General features: G+C 43.0%; 1 protein-coding gene across 1 annotated transcript in view; it reads right to left on the reverse strand.

Moving 5' to 3' along the window:
- LOC139752099 (uncharacterized phosphotransferase YvkC-like) overlaps nt 1-24,505 on the reverse strand; it is a 60,292-nt gene that overhangs the window by 27,442 nt on the left and 8,345 nt on the right. Inside the window, exons 5-17 of the mRNA XM_071667980.1 lie at nt 24,241-24,432; nt 23,327-23,437; nt 22,615-22,716; nt 21,673-21,797; nt 21,012-21,162; nt 20,228-20,423; nt 19,585-19,736; nt 18,256-18,354; nt 17,370-17,531; nt 15,212-15,359; nt 10,355-10,472; nt 8,972-9,123; nt 32-159 (exon numbers count right to left, since the gene is read on the reverse strand). Coding sequence (XP_071524081.1) covers nt 32-159; nt 8,972-9,123; nt 10,355-10,472; nt 15,212-15,359; nt 17,370-17,531; nt 18,256-18,354; nt 19,585-19,736; nt 20,228-20,423; nt 21,012-21,162; nt 21,673-21,797; nt 22,615-22,716; nt 23,327-23,437; nt 24,241-24,432 — 1,836 coding nt within the window. The remainder of the gene's footprint in view (nt 1-31; nt 160-8,971; nt 9,124-10,354; nt 10,473-15,211; nt 15,360-17,369; nt 17,532-18,255; nt 18,355-19,584; nt 19,737-20,227; nt 20,424-21,011; nt 21,163-21,672; nt 21,798-22,614; nt 22,717-23,326; nt 23,438-24,240; nt 24,433-24,505) is intronic.

A 24,505-nucleotide genomic window follows, 5' to 3' on the forward strand; every position in this document is an offset into this window, starting at 1 on the left:
TGGTAATGAGCTGGTGTTTGGAGGGACCTACCCAGTGTTAGCTCTGGTACTGAGCTCATGGTCTGTTAGCACAGCTGAGTCCTGTTCATGGATGATCTCATAGTCAGTCCAAGCATGAAGTGAGGTGATAGGTCGAGCCTGTAGCAGGTACACCATGTCCTGAAGGGTGATTGGACTACAATTGAGACAGTGACTGTCACAACACTCATTCAGACATATTTCACACATCTGTATTACTCCTGTATTACCATTATGTCATATTTTTTTCATTATTGCTTTTAGATTTTTCCTTTTCTACAGTCCAGTAACATAAAAGTCAAAAGAACACCTACACAGGAAAAGATTCCTCTTAAACAAAAATCTACTGAATCATAAATAAATCATATAAACATATAAACAGGAGTGAAAATGATTGGGAAATGTTTAAGAGAAAGTGGCAGGAGGTCAAAAGGAAAAAGCAGGGGTTAAAAAAGAGGGCACATAAGAGCTGGGGTGAGCAAGGATCAGTAAACTTTAGGGAGAATAAAAAGATGTTTTGAAAGGAGGTATATAATGTATGAAAGACAGGGGAACAAATGGGAGCATTGGTGATGGGGACGAAATGGGAAGTGATGACAGGTAGTGAAAAAGTGAGGGGATGATGGCGTGAGTATTTTGAAGGACTGATGAATGTGTTTGATGATCGACTGATAGATGTAGGGTATTTTGGTTGAAGTGATCTGTGAAGTGAGAGTCATGGATAGTGGTCTGGTGAAGAAGGACGTGGTTGTGAAAGCCTTGTGTATGATAAAATGCATCAAGGAGCTAGAGTAGAGAGTAGTGCAGTTGAATTCATGAAGAAAGGGGTTGACTGGATTGCCTTTTCAATATATGCATGGATTATGGTGAGGTGCTTGAGGATTGGCAAAATGCATGTACAGGGCCATTGTATAAAGGCAAAGGGGATAAAGGTGAGGTTCTTGGAGTGCTGAATCTGTGTGAAAAGAAGGAACATTATCTGGTAGGGTAAAAATGGGTATGTTTGAAGGAATAGTAATCCTAACAATATTATATGGATGTGAGGCATGGGCTGCAGATAGGATTGTGTGGAAAAGGGTGGATGTGTTGGAAAATGTATCGGAAATGAAATGTGGTGTGAGGTGGTTGGAATGAGTACATAATGAAAGGGTACGAGAGATGTGTGGTAATAAAACAGATGGCTTTGTATGTAGCATTTATGGATCTGGAGAAGGCATATGATAAGAGTTGATAGAGATGCTTTGTAGAAGGTTTTAAGAGTATATGGTGCAGGAGGTAAGTTGCTAGAAGCAGTGAAAAGTTGTTACCAAGGATGTAAGGCATGTGTATGAGTAGGAAGAGAGGAGAGTGATTGGCTCCCAGGGAATGTCGGTTTGCGGAAGGGATGCATGATGTCCCCATGATTGTTTAATTTTTTTTGGAAGGGGTGGTTAGGGAGGTGAATGCAAGAGTTTTGGAGAGAGGGCCTGGGAAGTGAGTCAATTGTTGTTGGCTGATAATACAGCACAGGTGGCTGATTCGGGTGAGAAACTGCAGAGGTTGGTGACTGAGTCTGGTAAAGTGTGTTAAAGGAGAAAGTCGAGAGTAAATGTGAATAAGAGCAATGTTATCAAGTTCAGTAGGGTTGAAGGACAAGTTAATTGGGAGGTAAGTTTGAATGGAGAAAAACAGGAGGAAGTGAAGTGTTTTTAGATATTTGGGAGTGGACTTAGCATCAGATGGAACCATGGAAGCAGAAGTGTCATAGAGTGGGGGAGGGGGCGAAGATTCTGGGAGTGTTGAAGAATAAGTGGAAGGCGAAAACATTCTCTAGGAGAGCAAAAATGGGTATGTTGGAAGGAATAGTGGTGCCAACAATGTTAATGATTGTGAGGCATGGGCTATAGATAGGGTTGTACAGAAGAGGGTGAATGTGTTGCAAATAAAATGTTTGAGGACAATATGTGGTGTGAGGTGGTTTGATTGAGTAAGTAATGAAAGGGCAAGAGAGATGTGTGGTAATAAAAAGAGTGTGACTGAGAGAGCAGAAGAAAGAGGGTGTGTTGAAATGGTTTGGACACATGGAGAAAATGGGTTAGGAAAGACTAACAAAGAGGATGTCTCCCATGTAAGCAAGGTAGCGCAAGGAAACAGATGAAAGAATGGTCCAACCCACCCACATACACATGTATATACATACACACCCACACATGCACATATACATACCTATACATTTCAACGTATACATACATATACATACACAGATAAATATATATATACACATGTACATATTCATACTTTCTGCCTTCATCCATTCCCGTCGCCACCCAGCCACACATGAAATGGCACCCCCTCCCCCCGCATGCGCATGAGGTAGTGCTAGGACAACAAAGGCCACATTCGTTCACACTCAATCTCTAGCTGCCATGTGTAATGCACCAAAACCACAGCTCCCTTTCCACATCCAGGGGAGAAAGAATACTTCCCATGTATTCCCTGCGTGTCGTAGAAGGCGACTAAAAGGGAAGGGAGTGGGGGGCTGGAAATCCTCCCCTCTCGTTTTTTTTTTTTAATTTTCCAAAAGAAGGGTCAGAGAAGGGGCCAGGTGAGGATATTCCCTCAAAGGTCCAGTCCTCTGTTCTTGGCGAAACCTCGCTAATGCGGGAGATGGCGAATAGTATGAAAGAAATACATATATATATATATATATATATATATTTTTTTTTTTTTGCTTTGTCGCTGTCTCCCGCATTTGCGAGGTAGCGCAAGGAAACAGACGAAAGAAATGGCTCAACCCACCCCCATACACATGCCTTGATTCAATCCACTGACAGCACGTCAACCCCGGTATACCACATCGCTCCAATTCACTCTATTCTTTGCCCTCCTTTCACCCTCCTGCATGTTCAGGCCCTGATCACACAAAATCTTTTTCACTCCATCTTTCCACCTCCAATTTGGTCTCCCTCTTCTCCTCGTTCCCTCCACCTCCGACACATATATCCTCTTGGTCAATCTTTACTCACTCATTCTCTCCATGTGACCAAACCATTTCAAAACACCCTCTTCTGCTCTCTCAACCACGCTCTTTTTATTTCCACACATCTCTCTTACCCTTACGTTACTTACTCGATCAAACCACCTCACACCACACATTGTCCTCAAACATCTCATTTCCAGCACATCCATCCTCCTGCGCACAACTCTATCCATAGTCCACGCCTCGCAACCATACAACATTGTTGGAACCACTATTCCTTCAAACATACCCATTTTTGCTTTCCGAGATAATGTTCTCGACTTCCACACATTCTTCAAGGCTCCCAGAATTTTCGCCCCCTCCCCCACCCTATGATCCACTTCCGCTTCCATGGTTCCATCCGCTGCCAGATCCACTCCCAGATATCTAAAACACTTCACTTCCTCCAGTTTTTCTCCATTCAAACTCACCTCCCAATTGAATTGACCCTCAACCCTACTGTACCTAATAACCTTGCTCTTATTCACATTTACTCTTAACTTTCTTCTTTCACACACTTTACCAAACTCAGTCCCCAGCTTCTGCAGTTTCTCACATGAATCAGCCACCAGCGCTGTATCATCAGCGAACAACAACTGACTCACTTCCCAAGCTCTCTCATCCCCAACAGACTTCATACTTGCCCCTCTTTCCAAAACTCTTGCATTCACCTCCCTAACAACCCCATCCATAAACAAATTAAACAACCATGGAGACATCACACACCCCTGCCGCAAACCTACATTCACTGAGAACCAATCACTTTCCTCTCTTCCTACACGTACACATGTCTTACATCCTCGATAAAAACTTTTCACTGCTTCTAACAACTTGCCTCCCACACCATATATTCTTAATACCTTCCACAGAGCATCTCTATCAACTCTATCATATGCCTTCTCCAGATCTATAAATGCTACATACAAATCCATTTGCTTTTCTAAGTATTTCTCACATACATTCTTCAAAGCAAACACCTGATCCACACATCCTCTACCACTTCTGAAACCACACTGCTCTTCCCCAATCTGATGCTCTGTACATGCCTTCACCCTCTCAATCAATACCCTCCCATATAATTTGCCAGGAATACTCAACAAACTTATACCTCTGTAATTTGAGCACTCAGTCTTATCCCCTTTGCCTTTGTACAATGGCACTATGCACGCATTCCGCCAATCCTCAGGCACCTCACCATGAGTCATACATACATTAAATAACCTTACCAACCAGTCAACAATACAGTCACCTCCTTTTTTTATAAATTCCACTGCAATACCATCCAAACCTGCTGCCTTGCCGGCTTTCATCTTCCGCAAAGCTTTTACTACCTCTTCTCTGTTTACCAACTCATTTTCCCTAACCCTCGCACTTTGCACACCACCTCGACCAAAACACCCTATATCTGCCACTCTATATATATATAATTTTTTTTCATACTATTCGCCATTTCCCGCGATAGCGAGGTAGCGTTAAGAACAGAGGACTGGGCCTTTGAGGGACTACCCTCACCTGGCCCCCTTCTCTGTTCCTTTTCGAAAATTAAAAAAAAAAAAAAAAACAAGAGGGGAGGATTTCCAGCCCCCCACTCCCTTTCCTTTTAGTCACCTTCTACGAAATGCAGGGAATAAATGGGAAGCATTCTTTCTCCCCTATCCCCAGGGTTGGGCCATATATATATATATATATATATATTTATATATATATATATATATATATATATATATATATATATATATGTGCTGAGAGGTGCAACTGGAGGGATGTCTGATCATTATCTTGTGGAGGCTAAGGTGAAGATTAGTATGGGTTTTCAGAAAAGAAGAGTGAATGTTGGGGTGAAGAAGGTGGTGAGAGTAAGTGAGCTTGGGAAGGAGACCTGTGTGAAGAAGTATCAGGAGAGACTGTGTACAGAATGGAAAAAGGTGAGAACAATGGAAGTAAGGGGAGTGGGGGAGGAATGGGATGTATTTAGGGAATCAGTGATGGATTGCGCAAAAGATGCTTGTGGCATGAGAAGAGTGGGAGGTGGGCTGTTTAGAAAGGGTAGTGAGTGGTGGGATGAAGAAGTAAGAGTATTAGTGAAAGAGAAGAGAGAGGCATTTGGACGATTTTTGCAGGGAAAAAATGCAATTGAGTGGGAGAAGTATAAAAGAAAGAGACAGGAGGTCAAGAGAAAGGTGCAAGAGGTGAAAAAAAGGGCAAATGAGAGTTGGGGTGAGAGACTATCAGTAAATTTTAGGGAGAATAAAAAGATGTTCTGGAAGGAGGTAAATAGGGTGCGTAAGACAAGGGAGCAAATGGGAACTTCAGTAAAGGGCGTAAATGGGGAGGTGATAACAAGTAGTGGTGATGTGAGAAGGAGATGGAATGAGTATTTTGAAGGTTTGTTGAATGTGTTTGATGACAGAGTGGCAGATATAGGGTGTTTGGGTCGAGGTGGTGTGCAAAGTGAGAGGGTTAGGGAAAATGATTTGGTAAACAGAGAAGAGGTAGTAAAAGCTTTGCGGAAGATGAAAGCCGGCAAGGCAGCAGGTTTGGATGGTATTGCAGTGGAATTTATTAAAAAAGGGGGTGACTGTATTGTTGACTGGTTGGTAAGGTTATTTAATGTATGTATGACTCATGGTGAGGTGCCTGAGGATTGGCGGAATGCTTGCATAGTGCCGTTGTACAAAGGCAAAGGGGATAAGAGTGAGTGCTCAAATTACAGAGGTATAAGTTTGTTGAGTATTCCTGGTAAATTATATGGGAGGGTATTGATTGAGAGGGTGAAGGCATGTACAGAGCATCAGATTGGGGAAGAGCAGTGTGGTTTCAGAAGTGGTAGAGGATGTGTGGATCAGGTGTTTGCTTTGAAGAATGTATGTGAGAAATACTTAGAAAAGCAAATGGATTTGTATGTAGCATTTATGGATCTGGAGAAGGCATATGATAGAGTTGATAGAGATGCTCTGTGGAAGGTATTAAGAATATATGGTGTGGGAGGCAAGTTGTTAGAAGCAGTGAAAAGTTTTTATCGAGGATGTAAGGCATGTGTACGTGTAGGAAGAGAGGAAAGTGATTGGTTCTCAGTGAATGTAGGTTTGCGGCAGGGGTGTGTGATGTCTCCATGGTTGTTTAATTTGTTTATGGATGGGGTTGTTAGGGAGGTAAATGCAAGAGTTTTGGAAAGAGGGGCAAGTATGAAGTCTGTTGGGGATGAGAGAGCTTGGGAAGCGAGTCAGTTGTTGTTCGCTGATGATACAGCGCTGGTGGCGGATTCATGTGAGAAACTGCAGAAGCTGGTGACGGAGTTTGGTAAAGTGTGTGGAAGAAGAAAGTTAAGAGTAAATGTCAATAAGAGCAAGGTTATTAGGTACAGTAGGGTTGAGGGTCAAGTCAATTGGGAGGTGAGTTTGAATGGTGAGAGGCTGGAGGAAGTGAAGTGTTTTAGATATCTGGGAGTGGATCTGTCAGCGGATGGAACCATGGAAGCGGAAGTGGATCATAGGGTGGGGGAGGGGGCGAAAATTTTGGGAGCCTTGAAAAATGTGTGGAAGTCGAGAACATTATCCCGGAAAGCAAAAATGGGTATGTTTGAAGGAATAGTAGTTCCAACAATGTTGTATGGTTGCGAGGCGTGGGCTATGGATAGAGTTGTGCGCAGGAGGATGGATGTGCTGGAAATGAGATGTTTGAGGACAATGTGTGGTGTGAGGTGGTTTGATCGAGTAAGTAACGTAAGGGTAAGAGAGATGTGTGGAAATAAAAAGAGCGTGGTTGAGAGAGCAGAAGAGGGTGTTTTGAAATGGTTTGGGCACATGGAGAGAATGAGTGAGGAAAGATTGACCAAGAGGATATATGTGTCGGAGGTGGAGGGAACGAGGAGAAGAGGGAGACCAAATTGGAGGTGGAAAGATGGAGTGAAAAGGATTTTGTGTGATCGGGGCCTGAACATGCAGGAGGGTGAAAGGAGGGCAAGGAATAGAGTGAATTGGAGCGATGTGGTATACAGGGGTTGACGTGCTGTCAGTGGATTGAATCAAGGCATGTGAAGCGTCTGGGGTAAACCATGGAAGGCTGTGTAGGTATGTATATTTGCGTGTGTGGACGTGTGTATGTACATGTGTATGGGGGGGGTTGGGCCATTTCTTTCGTCTGTTTCCTTGCGCTACCTCGCAAACGCGGGAGACAGCGACAAAGTATAAAAAAAAAAAAAAAAAAAAAAAAATATATATATATATATATATATATATATATATATATTTAATGTATGTATGACTCATGGTGAGGTGCCTGAGGATTGGCGGAATGCGTGCATAGTGCCATTGTACAAAGGCAAAGGGGATAAGACTGAGTGCTCAAATTACAGAGGTATAAGTTTGTTGAGTATTCCTGGTATATTATATGGGAGGGTATTGATTGAGAGGGTGAAGACATGTACAGAGCATCAGATTGGGGAAGAGCAGTGTGGTTTCAGAAGTTGTAGAGGATGTGTGGATCAGGTGTTTGCTTTGAAGAATGTATGTGAGAAATACTTATAAAAGCAAATGGATTTGTATGTAGCATTTATGGATCTGGAGAAGGCATATGATAGAGTTGATAGAGATGCTCTGTGGAAGGTATTAAGAATATATGGTGTGGGAGGAAAGTTGTTAGAAGCAGTGAAAAGTTTTTATCGAGGATGTAAGGCATGTGTACGTGTAGGAAGAGAGGAAAGTGATTGGTTCTCAGTGAATGTAGGTTTGCGGCAGGGGTGTGTGATGTCTCCATGGTTGTTTAATTTGTTTATGGATGGGGTTGTTAGGGAGGTAAATGCAAGAGTTTTGGAAAGAGGGGCAAGTATGAAGTCTGTTGGGGATGAGAGAGCTTGGGAAGTGAGTCAGTTGTTGTTCGCTGATGATACAGCGCTGGTGGCTGATTCATGTGAGAAACTGCAGAAGCTGGTGACTGAGTTTGGTAAAGTGTGTGGAAGAAGAAAGTTAAGAGTAAATGTGAATAATGCAAGGTTATTAGGTACAGTAGGGTTGAGGGTCAAGTCAATTGGGAGGTGAGTTTGAATGGACAAAAACTGGAGGAAGTGAAGTGTTTTAGATATCTGGGAGTGGATCTGGCAGCGGATGGAACCATGGAAGCGGAAGTGGATCATAGGGTGGGGGAGGGGGCGAAAATTCTGGGGGCCTTGAAGAATGTGTGGAAGTCGAGAACATTATCTCGGAAAGCAAAAATGGGTATGTTTGAAGGAATAGTGGTTCCAACAATGTTGTATGGTTGCGAGGCGTGGGCTATGGATAGAGTTGTGCGCAGGAGGATGGATGTGCTGGAAATGAGATGTTTGAGGACAATGTGTGGTGTGAGGTGGTTTGATCGAGTGAGTAACGTAAGGGTAAGAGAGATGTGTGGAAATAAAAAGAGCGTGGTTGAGAGAGCAGAAGAGGGTGTTTTGAAGTGGTTTGGGCACATGGAGAGAATGAGTGAGGAAAGATTGACCAAGAGGATATATGTGTCGGAGGTGGAGGGAACGAGGAGAAGAGGGAGACCAAATTGGAGGTGGAAAGATGGAGTGAAAAAGATTTTGTGTGATCGGGGCCTGAACATGCAGGAGGGTGAAAGGAGGGCAAGGAATAGAGTGAATTGGAGCGATGTGGTATACCGGGGTTGACGTGCTGTCAGTGGATTGAATCACGGCATGTGAAGCGTCTGGGGTAAACCATGGAAAGCTGTGTAGGTATGTATATTTGCGTGTGTGGACGCATGTATATACATGTGTATGGGGGGGGGTTGGGCCATTTCTTTCGTCTGTTTCCTTGCGCTACCTCGCAAACGCAGGAGACAGCGACAAAGCAAAAAAAAAAAAAAAAATATATATATATATATATATATATATATATATATATATATATATATATATATATATATATATATATATATATAAATACACATATATACACATATCATGTGGTTTAGCCTTACCTGTGATATAGCAAATTCCACATCCCTTGGGCTGGTAAAAGCATTCTGCAAATAGATAGCCAGGTGGGCCAGATGGAGGGCCATGGCATCACTGAGGCACTGGTGGCTGCGCTCCTCCACATCCACCTGCATCTCCACAGTACCTCCGTCCTCTGGTGAGATACACCCCTCCATGTCAGTCAGTGGATTGTGTGTTTCTGGACTACCAGAAAGCATAAGACACTCTACATCATAGGAGGCTGGTAAAGAGACTGTATCTTCAGGCAGGAATAAGGTAAGGAACAAGGAATGTTTGTTAGAAAAACCTTTAAATTGTTCACAGTGGGTGTATATATTATGAAGAGATCAGAGTATGCCCCTCAGTTCTGGTCACCATGCATAAAGAAGCAAAAAGAACTAATATAAAAGGTCCAGATGTGGACAACAAAGACGACAGCAGAACAAACAACGTGAAAAGTCAGGGATGATCCTTGCATGTGACTGTGGGCTGGAACACCACTGTAGCAGAGTGTGGGCTGTACCACAGCTGTACCAGAGTGTGGGCTGGGCCACCACTGTACCAGTGTGTGAGCTGGACCACCACTGTACAAGAATGTGGTCAACCATCACTATACTAGAGTGAGGGGCTAATCCATCACAGTATCAGAGTGTGGGCTGGACCATTACTGTAGCAGATTGTGGATACCAGTGACATAAGTGACTGTGACCTAAAACGATAAAGACCTAAGATGGCTGTGAACTAATATAATAAAGACCTAAAGTGACTTAGACCTAATATGATAATTGATCAAAGATGGCTGTGACCTATTAGGACATTCACCTATGATGGCTGTGACATTAGGTGATATTCACCTAAGATGGTTGTAACCTAAGATGACAGTCACCTATGATGGCTGTGACCTAAGGTGATAGTGACCTACATTGTGACCTGAGATAGCTGTGACCTATGATGACAGTTACCTAAGATGCAAGTGACCTTCGGTGCCTATGACCCAAGGTGATAACCTGAAAGGCCTATGACCTCAGATGGTTGTAACCCAAGATGATAGTGACCTAGGATGCCAGTGACCTTAGGTGTCTATGACCCAGGATGGTAATGACCTAAAATGCCAGCGACCTTAGGTGCCTATAACCCAAGATGACAGGGCCCTAAGATAACTGCAACCTAAGTTGTCTTTGACCTAAGATGCTAATGACCCAAGATGACAGTGATGTAAGATGCCAGTGACCTGAGTTGACTGGGGTTCAGATGGCTGGACATATGAAAGCGTTCTGTGGAATCTCTTACATTATATGGCCAACAACCTGAAAAAAAATTACCTATTCTGAGCCAAGCATGACTCCTGGGGTAGAGTGAGGTGGATCATGTGTAGCTAGCCTTACCCTGCATAACACACTTGGTCATCTTAGAGCCCAGTGTGGTGGAGTCAAGGGTTAAACGATCCTGCCAACTCCGACGTACCACCAGGGTGTCAGGGTCTACTGCTGCAGAAACCACACTCTGTAGAAAGTCATATAAGGTCACAATGAAATCATATTAGGTTATAATGTAGCCTTCCTAGCTGTCATAATGGTTCATGGGAAGGCTGAATAAGTATGTTCAGCTATGTATGTTACGGGGAACCACAGGGAGTTAGGTCACATGAGGTAATGGCAGGTTAAACTAGGTCATACACACTGGGTCACATAAGATCACGATAACCATGGCAAGTCATACCAAGCCACAGGTCATAGTGAGTATGCCAAGTCATGCAGGTCACAGACCCCACTAGGCCATGCTAGGTCATGGTGGAATTGATGAATTGCATTACCGTTAATCATATAACCCCACGATCAATCTTATGGGAGTCTTTGTATCTGCACTCCATGCAGGAGCAGGGAAACAATGGACTCCTTCAACGCAAAATGATCCTTGTTGAGGCTACATTAACCTCACATATTGCCGATGATGGCCTTGGCAAAGGTGACTTTACACTTGTGGTGTAACTTTGAGCAGACAGAATCTGATGACACCTTAAGTGTTGCATCAGTATCATAGTCATTACCCAGGTCATGACCTTTTCCAGTTTGACCGCCATGCTAGGTCATGTTAGGTGTCACCGGAGTCAGTTTAATCAAGCAATTGTAAATATTTATTTGTTTACACGTGTACGCGTGTATGGCTGTGTATGGGTGCATATGTATGTTAATAGTATATATATGTATATGTGTGGGGGAGGGGGTGGTATGCTATTTCATGTGTGGCGTGGTGGCGATGGGAAGTATGAATTATGTAAGCAAGTATGAATTATGTACATGTGCATATATGTATGTCTGTGTGTATATACAAGTTGAGATGCATAGGTATGTATATGTGCGTGTCTGGACATGTATGTATATACATGTGTATGTGGGTGGATTGGGCCATAATTTCGTCTGTTTCCTTGCGCTACCTCGCTGGCGTGGGAGACAGACAAAGTATAATAATATATATATATTATATATATATATATTATATATATATATATATATATATATATATATATATATATATATATATATATATATATATATATATATATATATATTTTTTTTTTTTTTTTATACTTTGTCGCTGTCTCCCGCGTTTGCGAGGTAGTGCAAGGAAACAGACGAAAGAAATGGCCCAACCCCCCCATACACATGTATATACATATGTCCACACACGCAAATATACATACCTACACAGCTTTCCATGGTTTACCCCAGACGCTTCACATGCCTTGATTCAATCCACTGACAGCACATCAACCCCGGTATACCACATCGCTCCAATTCACTCTATTCCTTGCCCTCCTTTCACCCTCCTGCATGTTCAGGCCCCGATCACACAAAATCTTTTTCACTCCATCTTTCCACCTCCAATTTGGTCTCCCTCTTCTCCTCGTTCCCTCCACCTCTGACACATATATCCTCTTGGTCAATCTTTCCTCACTCATTCTCTCCATGTGCCCAAACCACTTCAAAACACCCTCTTCTGCTCTCTCAACCACGCTCTTTTTATTTCCACACATCTCTCTTACCCTTACGTTACTCACTCGATCAAACCACCTCACACCACACATTGTCCTCAAACATCTCATTTCCAGCACATCCATCCTCCTGCGCACAACTCTATCCATAGCCCACGCCTCGCAACCATACAACATTGTTGGAACCACTATTCCTTCAAACATACCCATTTTTGCTTTCCGAGATAATGTTCTCGACTTCCACACATTCTTCAAGGCCCCTAGAATTTTCGCCCCCTCCCCCACCCTATGATCCACTTCCGCTTCCATGGTTCCATCCGCTGCCAGATCCACTCCCAGATATCTAAAACACTTCACTTCCTCCAGTTTTTGTCCATTCAAACTCACCTCCCAATTGACTTGACCCTCAACCCTACTGTACCTAATAACCTTGCTCTTATTCACATTTACTCTTAACTTTCTTCTTCCACACACTTTACCAAACTCAGTCACCAGCTTCTGCAGTTTCTCACATGAATCAGCCACCAGCGCTGTATCATCAGCGAACAACAACTGACTCACTTCCCAAGCTCTCTCATCCCCAACAGACTTCATACTTGCCCCTCTTTCCAAAACTCTTGCATTCACCTCCCTAACAACCCCATCCATAACAAATGAAACAACCATGGAGACATCACACACCCCTGCCGCCAACCTACATTCACTGAGAACCAATCACTTTCCTCTCTTCCTAAACGTACACATGCCTTACATCCTCGATAAAAACTTTTCACTGCTTCTAACAACTTTCCTCCCACACCATATATTCTTAATACCTTCCACAGAGCATCTCTATCAACTCTATCATATGCCTTCTCCAGATCCATAAATGCTACATACAAATCCATTTGCTTTTCTAAGTATTTCTCACATACATTCTTCAAGGCAAACACCTGATCCACACATCCTCTACCACTTCTGAAACCACACTGCTCTTCCCCAATCTGATGCTCTGTACATGCCTTCACCCTCTCAATCAATACCCTCCCATATAATTTACCAGGAATACTCAACAAACTTATACCTCTGTAATTTGAGCACTCACTCTTATCCCCTTTGCCTTTGTACAATGGCACTATGCACGCATTCCGCCAATCCTCAGGCACCTCACCATGAGTCATACATACATTAAATAACCTTACCAACCAGTCAACAATACAGTCACCCCCTTTTTTAATAAATTCCACTGCAATACCATCCAAACCTGCTGCCTTGCCGGCTTTCATCTTCCGCAAAGCTTTCACTACCTCTTCTCTGTTTACCAAATCATTTTCCCTAACCCTCTCACTTTGCACACCACCTCGACCAAAACACCCTATATCTGCCACTCTATCATCAAACACATTCAACAAACCTTCAAAATACTCACTCCATCTCCTTCTCACATACATATATATATTTCTCACATACATTCTTTAAAGCAAACACCTGATCCACACATCCTCTACCACTTTTGAAACCACACTGCTCTTCCCCAATCTGATGCTCTGTACATGCCTTCACCCTCTCAATCAATACCCTCCCATATAATTTACCAGGAATACTCAACAAACTTATACCTCTGATGTGTGTGATGTCTCCATGGTTGTTTAATTTGTTTATGGATGGGGTTGTTAGGGAGGTGAATGCAAGAGTTTTGGAAAGAGGGGCAAGTATGAAGTCTGTTGTGGATGAGAGAGCTTGGGAAGTGAGTCAGTTGTTGTTTGCTGATGATACAGCGCTGGTGGCTGATTCATGTGAGAAACTGCAGAAGCTGGTGACTGAGTTTGGTAAAGTGTGTGAAAGAAGAAAGTTAAGAGTAAATGTGAATAAGAGCAAGGTTATTAGGTACAGTAGGGTTGAGGGTCAACTCAATTGGGAGGTAAGTTTGAATGGAGAAAAACTGGAGGAAGTAAGGTGTTTTAGATATCTGGGAGTGGATCTGGCAGCGGATGGAACCATGGAAGCGGAAGTAAATCATAGGGTGGGGGAGGGGGCGAAAATCCTGGGAGCCTTGAAGAATGTGTGGAAATTGAGAACATTATCCCGGAAAGCAAAAATGGGTATGTTTGAAGGAATAGTGGTTCCAACAATGTTTTATGGTTGCGAGGCGTGGGCTATGGATAGAGTTGTGCGCAGGAGGGTGGATGTGCTGGAAATGAGATGTTTGAGGACAATATGTGGTGTGAGGTGGTTTGATTGAGTAAGTAATGTAAGGGTATGAGAGATATGTGGAAATAAAAAGAGCGTGGTTGAGAGAGCAGAAGAGGGTGTTTTGAAATGGTTTGGGCACATGGAGAGAATGAGTGAGGAAAGATTGACCAAGAGGATATATGTGTCGGAGGTGGAGGGAACGAGGAGAAGTGGGAGACCAAATTAGAGGTGGAAAGATGGAGTGAAAAAGATTCTGAGTGATCGGGGCCTGAACATGCAGGAGGGTGAAAGGAGGGCAAGGAATAGAGTGAATTGGATCGATGTGGTATACCGGGGTCGACGTGCTGTCAATGGATTGAATCAGGGCATGTGAAGCGTCTGGGGTAAACCATGGAAAGTTCTGTGGGGCCTGGATATGGAAAGGGAGGTGTGGTTTCGGGCATTATTGCATGACAGCTGGAGACTGAGTGTGAGCGAATGGGGCCTTTATTGTCTTTTCCTGGCGCTGCCTCGCACACGAGGGGGGAGGGGGATGTTATTCCGTGTGTGGCGGGGTGGCGATGGGGGTGAGTAGGGGCAGACAGTGTGAATTGTGTGCATGTGTGTATATGTGTGTGTCTGTGTGTGTATATATGTGTGTATGTTGGGATGTGTGGGTGTGTATGTTTGCGTGTGTGGACGTGTGTGTGTGTGCATGTGTGTGGGGGTGGGTTGGGCTATTTCTTTCGTCTGTTTCCTTGCGCTACCTCGCAGGCGCGGGAGACAGCGACAAAGCAAAATAATAATAATAATAATATATGTATGTATGTGTGTGTGTGCGTTTACATGTGTGAATAGGTCTCTCTTAAGCTGTTTCCTGGCACTACCTCACTGATGTGGGAAACAATGATCAAACATAATACATAATAAATATATCATCTTATTCATATAACCCTCATCTCACTCATGTAACTCACTTTGCTCATAAGACTCTCATAAATACCCCAACAATAGTATTACTTTATCTACAATATGAAGCAGAAGAAAAAGCAGATATATCATAATGAAAGGCACAAGAAGAGCCCAAGTTAGTACAGACCTCCCCCAGGCCATAGTTGGCAGTGATGGTGATGTTGGCTGGGTTGCCAGTGACTGGGTCAACAGAGAACATAACACCTGCCACTTTAGCCTCCACCATCTCTTGTACCACCACGCCCATCCCCACATCTACCTCCTGCCCGTGCTGTCTGCAACCAGTACACCAAACATAAGTGAAATAAAAATATACAACCAGACTTAGAATGAAAACTCTTCTTACATTAAGCATTATGGGTTTTAAAGTGTTGAAAGGCTTGATAAGAGTTATGAAGGGTAAATAAACTCTCAATCCAGAGTAAATCAGGAAAAACTCAACCCAGAGTGTATCAGGAGAAACCCTAAAAAGGAATGATTTAAATCTAAAATCATTATGAAAATTCAGTAAGTGAGATCCAAATGTCATCTATCTTACCAGTAACTGTTCACGAATCCTTACACACACACACACACACACACACACACACACACACACACACACACTATTTCTAGCTGAGGTATAGTACTGATAGAAAAATGTCAAGCACCTGGGAAGGGTCCTGCTGCAGTAAAGAAAATTTTAGAGCATAAAAGTAAAGCATAGTACTGGATAAGATTCAAAGCTGTGTATACATATGAAGACAGGATGAAAGGTGAAGCATGTGGTATGGTTGATAGGAAACTGAAGAGGGCATATATTAGTTCCAGGCTGCTGTGCAATGGTGAGAAAGCAAACTGTAGATATAGACAGAAGGAAACTAAAAACAAAAGATACATTAATTATTCTTTGCAGCGCCCTAGTCTCAACCTCATTTACAATACGCTGCTCAGTTCTGGTCGACAAATTTTCTCTAAGATGAACTGACACTACAACACAGAAACAAGAGCAAACACTAATCTTATCAAAGAAATGAAAAACTTATCTAAAAATACGACTTATAGATCTAAAATCACTTTCTCCAATAGAAAGCCTTCAGATGTAAAATTGGTTTCTACACAAGACCTGGCAAAAAAGAGGTAAAATTACTCTCTCCATAAGAAAGCCAAGCCAATCTAGATGCAAAATTAGTTTTTCTAAAAGATAACCTAACTAATACAATCTAAAATGAATTTCTTTAAAAGTAAGCCCAGCTAATAGCAATTTAAGATTACTTTCTCCAACAGAAAGCCTAGCCAGAAAATGTAACATTATTTCCACCTCCAAAAAAAGTCTATTCCCCCTAAAAAACCTAGTTAATACTCACAATGATTGTGAAAAAACATTAAATATACCTGACAACATACCTCATGGTTTCCTCACATTTAACAGAGATACAATACCTAGGAACAATGAAATGAAATTAAAGGAGGCAGTGAAATTTGGGCCGAAGTATTTTTCCAGTTGTATATCACAAAAATAACCACCACCAGAGGTGCCAAGTTGAAACAAATACTTTAATGATATACTTCATTTGTAAATAAGCCTGTTTAAGTGAGGAAAATCATCTAAATACACAATTCAACCCTAAGCAGATAATTCATCTGTCTAAGCCTCCCCTCCCTAAGCAACCTATTTCCAATAAAAGATAAGTACATGTTTCCCAATTATCTTTTGAAAAAATTCATATCAATACACTCTATCCATAATTACATGGCATTCCTGCATAACTATCATGCTGTTGGCGGGTCGTGGATGGGCAGGAGGCTTCTGTTTTACTTTTTTCCATTCTGTTTCTATCTCTATAGAGTAGGAGCTCTGGTGCTGTTACTGGCCTTAGCAGATAATAGCATCATAAACCGTCAGGTATTCTCTTATATGTCCTTCCCAAGTACAATTGGTCAAAGCTGCACTTTATTAGGACAAAACTGTGAGATTATCTTACCATGTGTACATCTGGCCAAGGCTGCACTTCACCCAGCCAAAGCTGTGACTTTCCTTGCCCCTACCCACAAGACACTCACCTGCCACCACCTATGAATAACTGAGTCACAACTGCCACTCATCTGGCCACTGTCATGACTCACTTGTTCACAATTACAACTCAAAAATATCTGCAATTCACCTCGCCACATTTGCAATCCACTTTACCACAATTGTAACTCAAATGGCTACACCTGCAACTCGCCTTACCACAGCTGGCCATAGTTGCAACTCATGTGTCCTCAGTTGTGACTCACATGGCCACAGGTGTAGAAGGACTCACCTGCGGTACTCCACACTATGAAAAGAGAACATGGAGGCCCAGCATTTGGTGACAGCATGCAGGAGGTGGGTGTGGCCACACACCCCGAGCACAGTCAGGTTCTGGCCAGCAGCAGATGTTTCCTCTCCATCTTCCATGCACCCCGATGACCGCACTGCCAGCCTGATGGTGCAAGGCAAGAGTATTGGTGAGGTGTGGTGGTGATGGAAGAGGTGGTGGTGTGGTGGAGAGGCTGGTGATGGAGAAAAGTGTGGGCTCTTTGTTCAGTCTGTGAAAGGGTATCTGACAGTTCCCACAAGTTGGTGGAAAAAAAAAATGTCGTCAGGTTGCAATGATGGGTGAAAGTAATCTATGTTGGAGATGAAGATGCTTCTGGAGCATCTGTTTAATGACTGGCTAGTGAGGGGCCCTAATGATGTCTAATTACATCTGTGGACAATGCTGCTACACCTGTGTAAGAAGCTGTCTCTTTATGACCACAACAGCCTTCCCAGTGTTAGGTGCAAGTTGAACCAAGACCATACTAAGAGCACCACCTGGTAGGAAGCAAATTAGCGGACACCACCTGCAAGAAACTGGAAGCAGATATCTTGGTACCAAAAAATCAGTCTTGAAATGATTGTGACAGAGGCTGAGGATATCTTAACATACACCAGAGCCACTCAGAAGAAGATTGTCAGGAAGATAATCAACACATATGTCAAGGTCAAATTAGAACCTAGATCAGTTTTGTAAAGTACCTCATAATTTCAGGAGATTAATGAGGAAGAGGAGATTATGATCAAAGTAAAAATTAAAAAAATAAAAAGCTGCATGACACACATAACAAGCATAGAAATAGGGAACCATGAACATCACATTCCCTCCCTATTGGGGTAAGACTCACCTACAGCTCTCAGGATCCAGGTGGTGGTGGTTGAATTCCTGGCGCAGAGCCTCAGCCACAGCAGCACACACTGGCACACTCTGACACACCTCCACTGCTCTGGCATTGAGAGAGGAGTGGTTGTTAGGTGTGGAAGTGGTGGGTAGCAAGTAGCAAGGAGGTGAGGGGTGGTAGACACAGGAGTAACAAGTTAAGGGCAGAAGTCAGAAGAGGTTACAAGGAGGGGTTCAAATGTAAGGTAAGCTAGGTGGGTGAGGTGAAGGACGACACCAAAGGACAAAGGACAGAACAATTGTTACTAGAGAAAGGTTGGGGACACAGACAGCCAGCAAGACAGAAAAAGATGCAGGTGTGGTGGAGGCACTTGCTTACAGTAAACACTAGACACCTTGACCCCATGAGCATTACAGTATAATTACCACTACACCAGACCATTGTGGTCAATGATCATGACATTGTGGTCAAAGTTCAGATGTTATGCTGAGGAGATTAAAGCAGAATATCAGCCTAGAATGTGCAGAATGACTAATGTCCCCTGTAGAGTCAAGAGACACACACATACACATGCAGCACAGCAGGAACAAAATGAGCCTCAAACCCTGCCATTCTGTGTCTAGGAGAGATGTCCACAAAATAATTCCATAGATTTGAAGACTTTTTGTAGAAAAGTATTGTGGCTTGTAAAAAGGCTGGGTCACAGAAGCACTCTCTGCTTTACTCACATTGCCATGGTTCTTCAGTTTTGAATAGAGTTAGAACATACATGTTAACCATTATGGGAACAGTTTAACAAATATATGTATTACATTCAATCATTTATATTAATGCTCAAGATGCATGCCACCAATTCTTACCACTGTAATACCTGTCATATGAATATCAATATTCACTGCTAAATTTTCCAGATGACAGTAACATGTAAATACAGTATTAAAGAAATGACTTGATTGTTGAAATGTTATGTTGAAGCTATAATTCTTCTACTCTTGGTGTGTGAAAGTATTTCAAACATTTGCTGAATAGAGTGTAAAATAATCACTGCTGTTTAATGTATTCTTTTTCTATGCTATTGAAATTATTTGGTTTAAATATGTGATGAAAATACAAAGGTTCTTATTTTCAAAAATTTATAATGCTGAAAACTAGCAAATGTGGCTTGGGCCCCTTTCAGCAGAACTTGCCCCAACCAATTTAAAAACCTTAAATTCAACTGCATTCCTCCTCCTCTCTCTCTTACCTACTTCATCAAATTACTCTCTCTCTCTCTCTCTCTCCATGATGCTGCTGTTTTCCAGCCCAGCAGGCATTAGCTTGGGTGCGCATGCCTACCTTGCACATGCATCCTTGAGCTGGGTAGTATGAGCGGTGCCAACAGCCTGGCGGACAGCCCTCACAGCTTGCTGCAGCTGGTAGGAGGACTGCATCTGGTGTATCCAGGCACCTGAAGTCAGTACCAGCCCCCATGGTACCTCATACTGCTCCTGCAGGTCAAACAGTCACAGTGCACACAAATACAATAGAGATGCACCACTCTAATAGGTATGTATGTCACTATAGCTGAGTATACCATAAAGTAAGGTGTATGTATCACTAAAACAAATGTGAGCTTAACAAGAGGCTACTACAACAGTACAGGGGCATATTCATTATTTGCATAGTGATAAAACAAAACAAGAGACATATATCAATGCTACAGCAAGTGCATGTACAGTACAATTCAGATGAGTGTATATACTAGTACATTAATAACAATAATACAAAAGGTGCCAGTACAGTAATAACAATAATACAAAAGGTACCAGTACATTAATAACAATAATACAAAAGGTACCAGTACATTAATAACAATAATACAAAAGGTATCTCCCTCACAAGACTGACTGTATACACCAATTCAACAAGGCTACTGACACAAAAAAAATATCTTGTACCACCCTGGCTAGCCATGAGGATGGACCAAGAGTCACAGCACCTGACTGGGGTGAAGGAAGTGCTTGTAGGCAGCTAGGAGAGCCAGGGAGGCACCCTTGCCACCTGTCAGCTCAGAGTTGCGACAGAGTGGGTTGTCCAGGGTCACTAACAGAGGTGCCTCCTCGTTCAGAACCACCCTTGGCACCTCCACTACTGGCAGACTCTCCCACTCTGGCACCGGACATAGCTCAGCGTACCTGTTAGTGAAGACTCTGCTTAGTGTACCAGTTGGTGGAGACACAGGTCAGTGTACCTCCAGGGGAGATAAGGTCAGTATGCCATCTGCTAATTACTCAGTGCTATAACTTCCACTGTATGTCACTATCATACATCAACATTACCCAGAACATTGGATATAAAGCAACCACACAGACTGTAGCTCCTTAAACCCCTTTGTCTCTAGAACAAACACAAAAAAAACAACAGCACAAAACACTCTCATTCCTTAAAAACAAATCTTACCACTCCACTCAACCCCCTACAACTCAACAATAATGTTATCAAAAATTACATACAGGTACTCAACCACCCCGAGAATGTACCATCAACACAGTCCTCATCCAAGATGAGATACTGGTAAAGAAAACTCAGGGAGTCTTTTCTTGTTCAAATCAAGTGCCAGTGAGTGCTCTCAGGGCATCTGGTTTATGTCCTTTGCATTGATATATGAGTGGGGAGGACTTTCAAGCTGTGGTCTGGCAGAAGAAGGAGGTCACATAGGAAGAGACTGAAGGGGGTTGGAGAGAGTATTCAACATGTGCATAATGAGACTAATTGGCACATACCTGTTGGAGAAGATGGTGATGCCCCAGCCATAGGAGTGTGAGGCAGCAGCAGTGGTCAGGTGGACAGAGTGCCGTAGGTTCCAGTGGTCACCTGTGTAGAAGGTGACACCAGGAGCCAGTTGTTGCCATATCTCATATGTCTGCCCACCACCTGCAAGTTTATAGACACCATATAATTTATGGTTCCTAGCACTGTCACAGTGTATGGTTACTAGCACTGTCACAGTGTATGGTTCCTAGCACAGCTAGTAGTGTATGATGTCTACGGTGCTGACATATTACAGTGTATGAGGCCTAAAGTGGTGACAGGTTATAGTGTATAGTGTCTAAGATAGGAATAACTAGGTGCACAAGACAATGTTGACAAAATACCCAGGGGCACCAGACAATGCTGACACAATAACATCATTAGATAATACTAGCACAATTCATGGCTAAAGTGGCTATGGATGATATATGTATATGGTGCCCAGGATGGCGACTGATTAGTTTATGATGGCAGGTTATACTGTATGGTGCCTGCATTGAATAGTGACAGGTTAGTATACGGTGGCAACGGAGACAGGTTACAGTGTATGGTTCCCAAGATGATGCAACCATGGCAGCCATTTCTAACATGGGACTACAGCACACTAGGGGTCATAACAGGTCAGGGATGTACCTGTCAACTTAATAAGAAGGTTGTTGCCCAGGTCAGGAAGCCCATTCCGGCTCTGTAGGCTCAGGTCAGTCCAGGTCACAGGGCGAAAGGTGCCAGCTGCCTCTTGCACATACCCTGACACATATCTGGCACAAAGAAAATGCAGGATACACATAAATTAAAATCCAGTAAGTAACATTAAGGTGAAGAAAATACCACCAATGAATCAACAGCAACAGAATATCCACATTTGTCAAATCTGTATACATAATTTGAACATTGGGAAGATCATGCAACATAAAACTGATATAGTCATCCCCTGGACATATGCATTACCCATGTGCACCAAGCAATAATAACAATACACAGGTACACCAGACAATACTGCCACAATACCCAGGTACACCAGGCAATGCTGAGACAATACCCAGGTACACCAGACAATGCTGACAAAATACTCAGGTACACAAGACAAAGCTGACACAATACCCTGGTACACCAGACAATTCTGACACAATACCCACATGCAACAGACAATGCTGTCACAATACCCAGGTACACCAGACAATGCTGACACAATACCCAGGTACACCAGTCAATGCTAACACAATACCCACGTGCATCAAACAATGCTGTCACAATACCCACGTGCACTAGACAATGCTGTCACAATACCCAGGTACACCAAACAATGCTGACACAATACCCAGGTACATCAGACGTTAGTGACACAATACTTGGGTACACCAGGGAATGCTGACACAATAATCAGGCGCACTAGACAATGCTGACACAATATCCAGGTTCACCAGACAATACTGACACAACCAGGTGCTCAAGACAATGTTGACACAATACCCAGGTACACCAATGCTGACACAATAACATCATTAGATAATACTAGCACAATTCATGGTTAAAGTGGCTATGGATGATATATGTGGATTTGGAGAGAACACTTACTGTGTGCTGGAGAAGGTGTGGCCATGAAGGGAACACACGTCACCATTATTGAAGTAGATGAGGGACTCCTGGCCCAAGTCCGGGCAGGTGCTCAGCCCCCACCTGTTGAGAGCCACATCTCGTGTACTAGTGGACACACAAATACGCCCCTATTTACATACCTCACTCACATAACACAAGCATCCCTTTGTGCACTTTACCCGCCTGGGTTAACACACAACACAGCAACTAGTTGTATATTTTACAGCTGCAGGCAATATGGTAAGGGCAAATGCACTTCCTAAAATTGTGTCTATCTTGGGCAACAGGTAATTTTCTTAGTGAGAAAACAAGAATACAGGTGGTATTAATTTGAGTACTATGACAGATCTGACCTGAAAAAGTTGAAACAGATACAGACAAATACTGTAAGAGAATTCCAGAGGAAGAAGATACCCAGATTTTACCTATCATGACGGTCAATCCTCACGTGGCTGGTTTCTACATAAAAACTATGGAAAGCAGCAGCCAGCTGCACGCTTCAGATCCAAGTCTTTCTGTTTCTCTTAAGCAATGCTGGCATATATTCTTTACAGCAACTCTTGATCCACTCATTCTCTACCTCTAGGATGTACATGAGTGTGTATACCTAGGTTAAGTACATGTGTCTCCTATCCACCGTGACAGAAACTAATCAAAGAAAATGATAAAAATGTCGGATAGACTGACTTACCTGTGCTGTCTGGAGCCCCTCAGGTACCAGAGCTGGGGTTCAGTACCAGGTGCCAGGCTCACCATCCCGTGCAGGGAACCCCACTGCTCATATCCTTCGCCAGTCTCACACCTGCGACACAGTAATCTCATCAGTCCACAGCAGCAATTGTGTCCCGAAGTCACATCAGGCAGTGTGTCATGTGGGCACATCAGGCAGTGTCAGTGTGTCATGTGGTTCAATCAGGTAGTGTGTAATGTGGTCACAATATCATATCAGGGAAGTCAGTTTGTCCTGTGATCATAGTAGCTAGTGTGTCATGTGGTCACAGCAAGATTTCTGCAGCTCTTGGGATACGCTACACTCTTTAACTGGACCAGATGGACTCGTCTGAAGCAAGAAATTCGTTTAAGACACTGTACTCCCTTGCGCCAGATTACTGCCTCGCCACACGGTGACGTTTCACTTACGGGTGTCACCTCAAGCGGGCGGAGTCCGGTAACACCTATAAATCTTCTCAAAACATTGCCTTTCTTTCTTTGGGTCATGTCCTTTTAGACATTAACCCTGTGAACTAATTCACTAGACTTCCTTGACATACGTAACTCCACCTCACTATCACCGACCACCCTTCACTCTATCCTCACCTGGTGCTCACACTGCGTGTCCTGGCCTTTCTTTCTCTACATGAATTGTCTTGCTAATTCCGTTTGTTTTTTTTTATTCTATGTAAGATTTTTTTACAATTGTGCTATTATAACCCTATTCAGGTGCAAGCTCCTGATGATACCAAGTTGTTCATATCTTCCCTAAACATCAATTATTCTCTCCTTGACATATTTCTTGACTACAAAGTTCCTCTACCTAACATATCGTCTTGTCTGGTTCTGCCTCCTATATTTATGACTACAGGACGTCCATTCGGTGGAACTTACAAGAAGGCTTGTAGTGAGGTGTTGGGATCCTGGGCGAGGGAGTGAGCCAGCAGGCGCGGGTTAACCTCGGACCAGAAGTCGACTGGGCATTTCATGGCGTGCCACAGGAGATCAAGGCGGACGTGACACACAATACTCTCATCCTCCTCCACATCACCTTCGTCTGTAGTGTACTGCTCCCGCGCCCCTCGCCTGTATGTGTACATATGTTGTTATATGTCATAAAAATAAATAAGAAAACATACTACATATATCAATAGTCGAA

The sequence above is a fragment of the Panulirus ornatus genome, chromosome 2 (genome assembly GCF_036320965.1).
Source record: "Panulirus ornatus isolate Po-2019 chromosome 2, ASM3632096v1, whole genome shotgun sequence".
Taxonomy (NCBI): domain Eukaryota; kingdom Metazoa; phylum Arthropoda; class Malacostraca; order Decapoda; family Palinuridae; genus Panulirus; species Panulirus ornatus.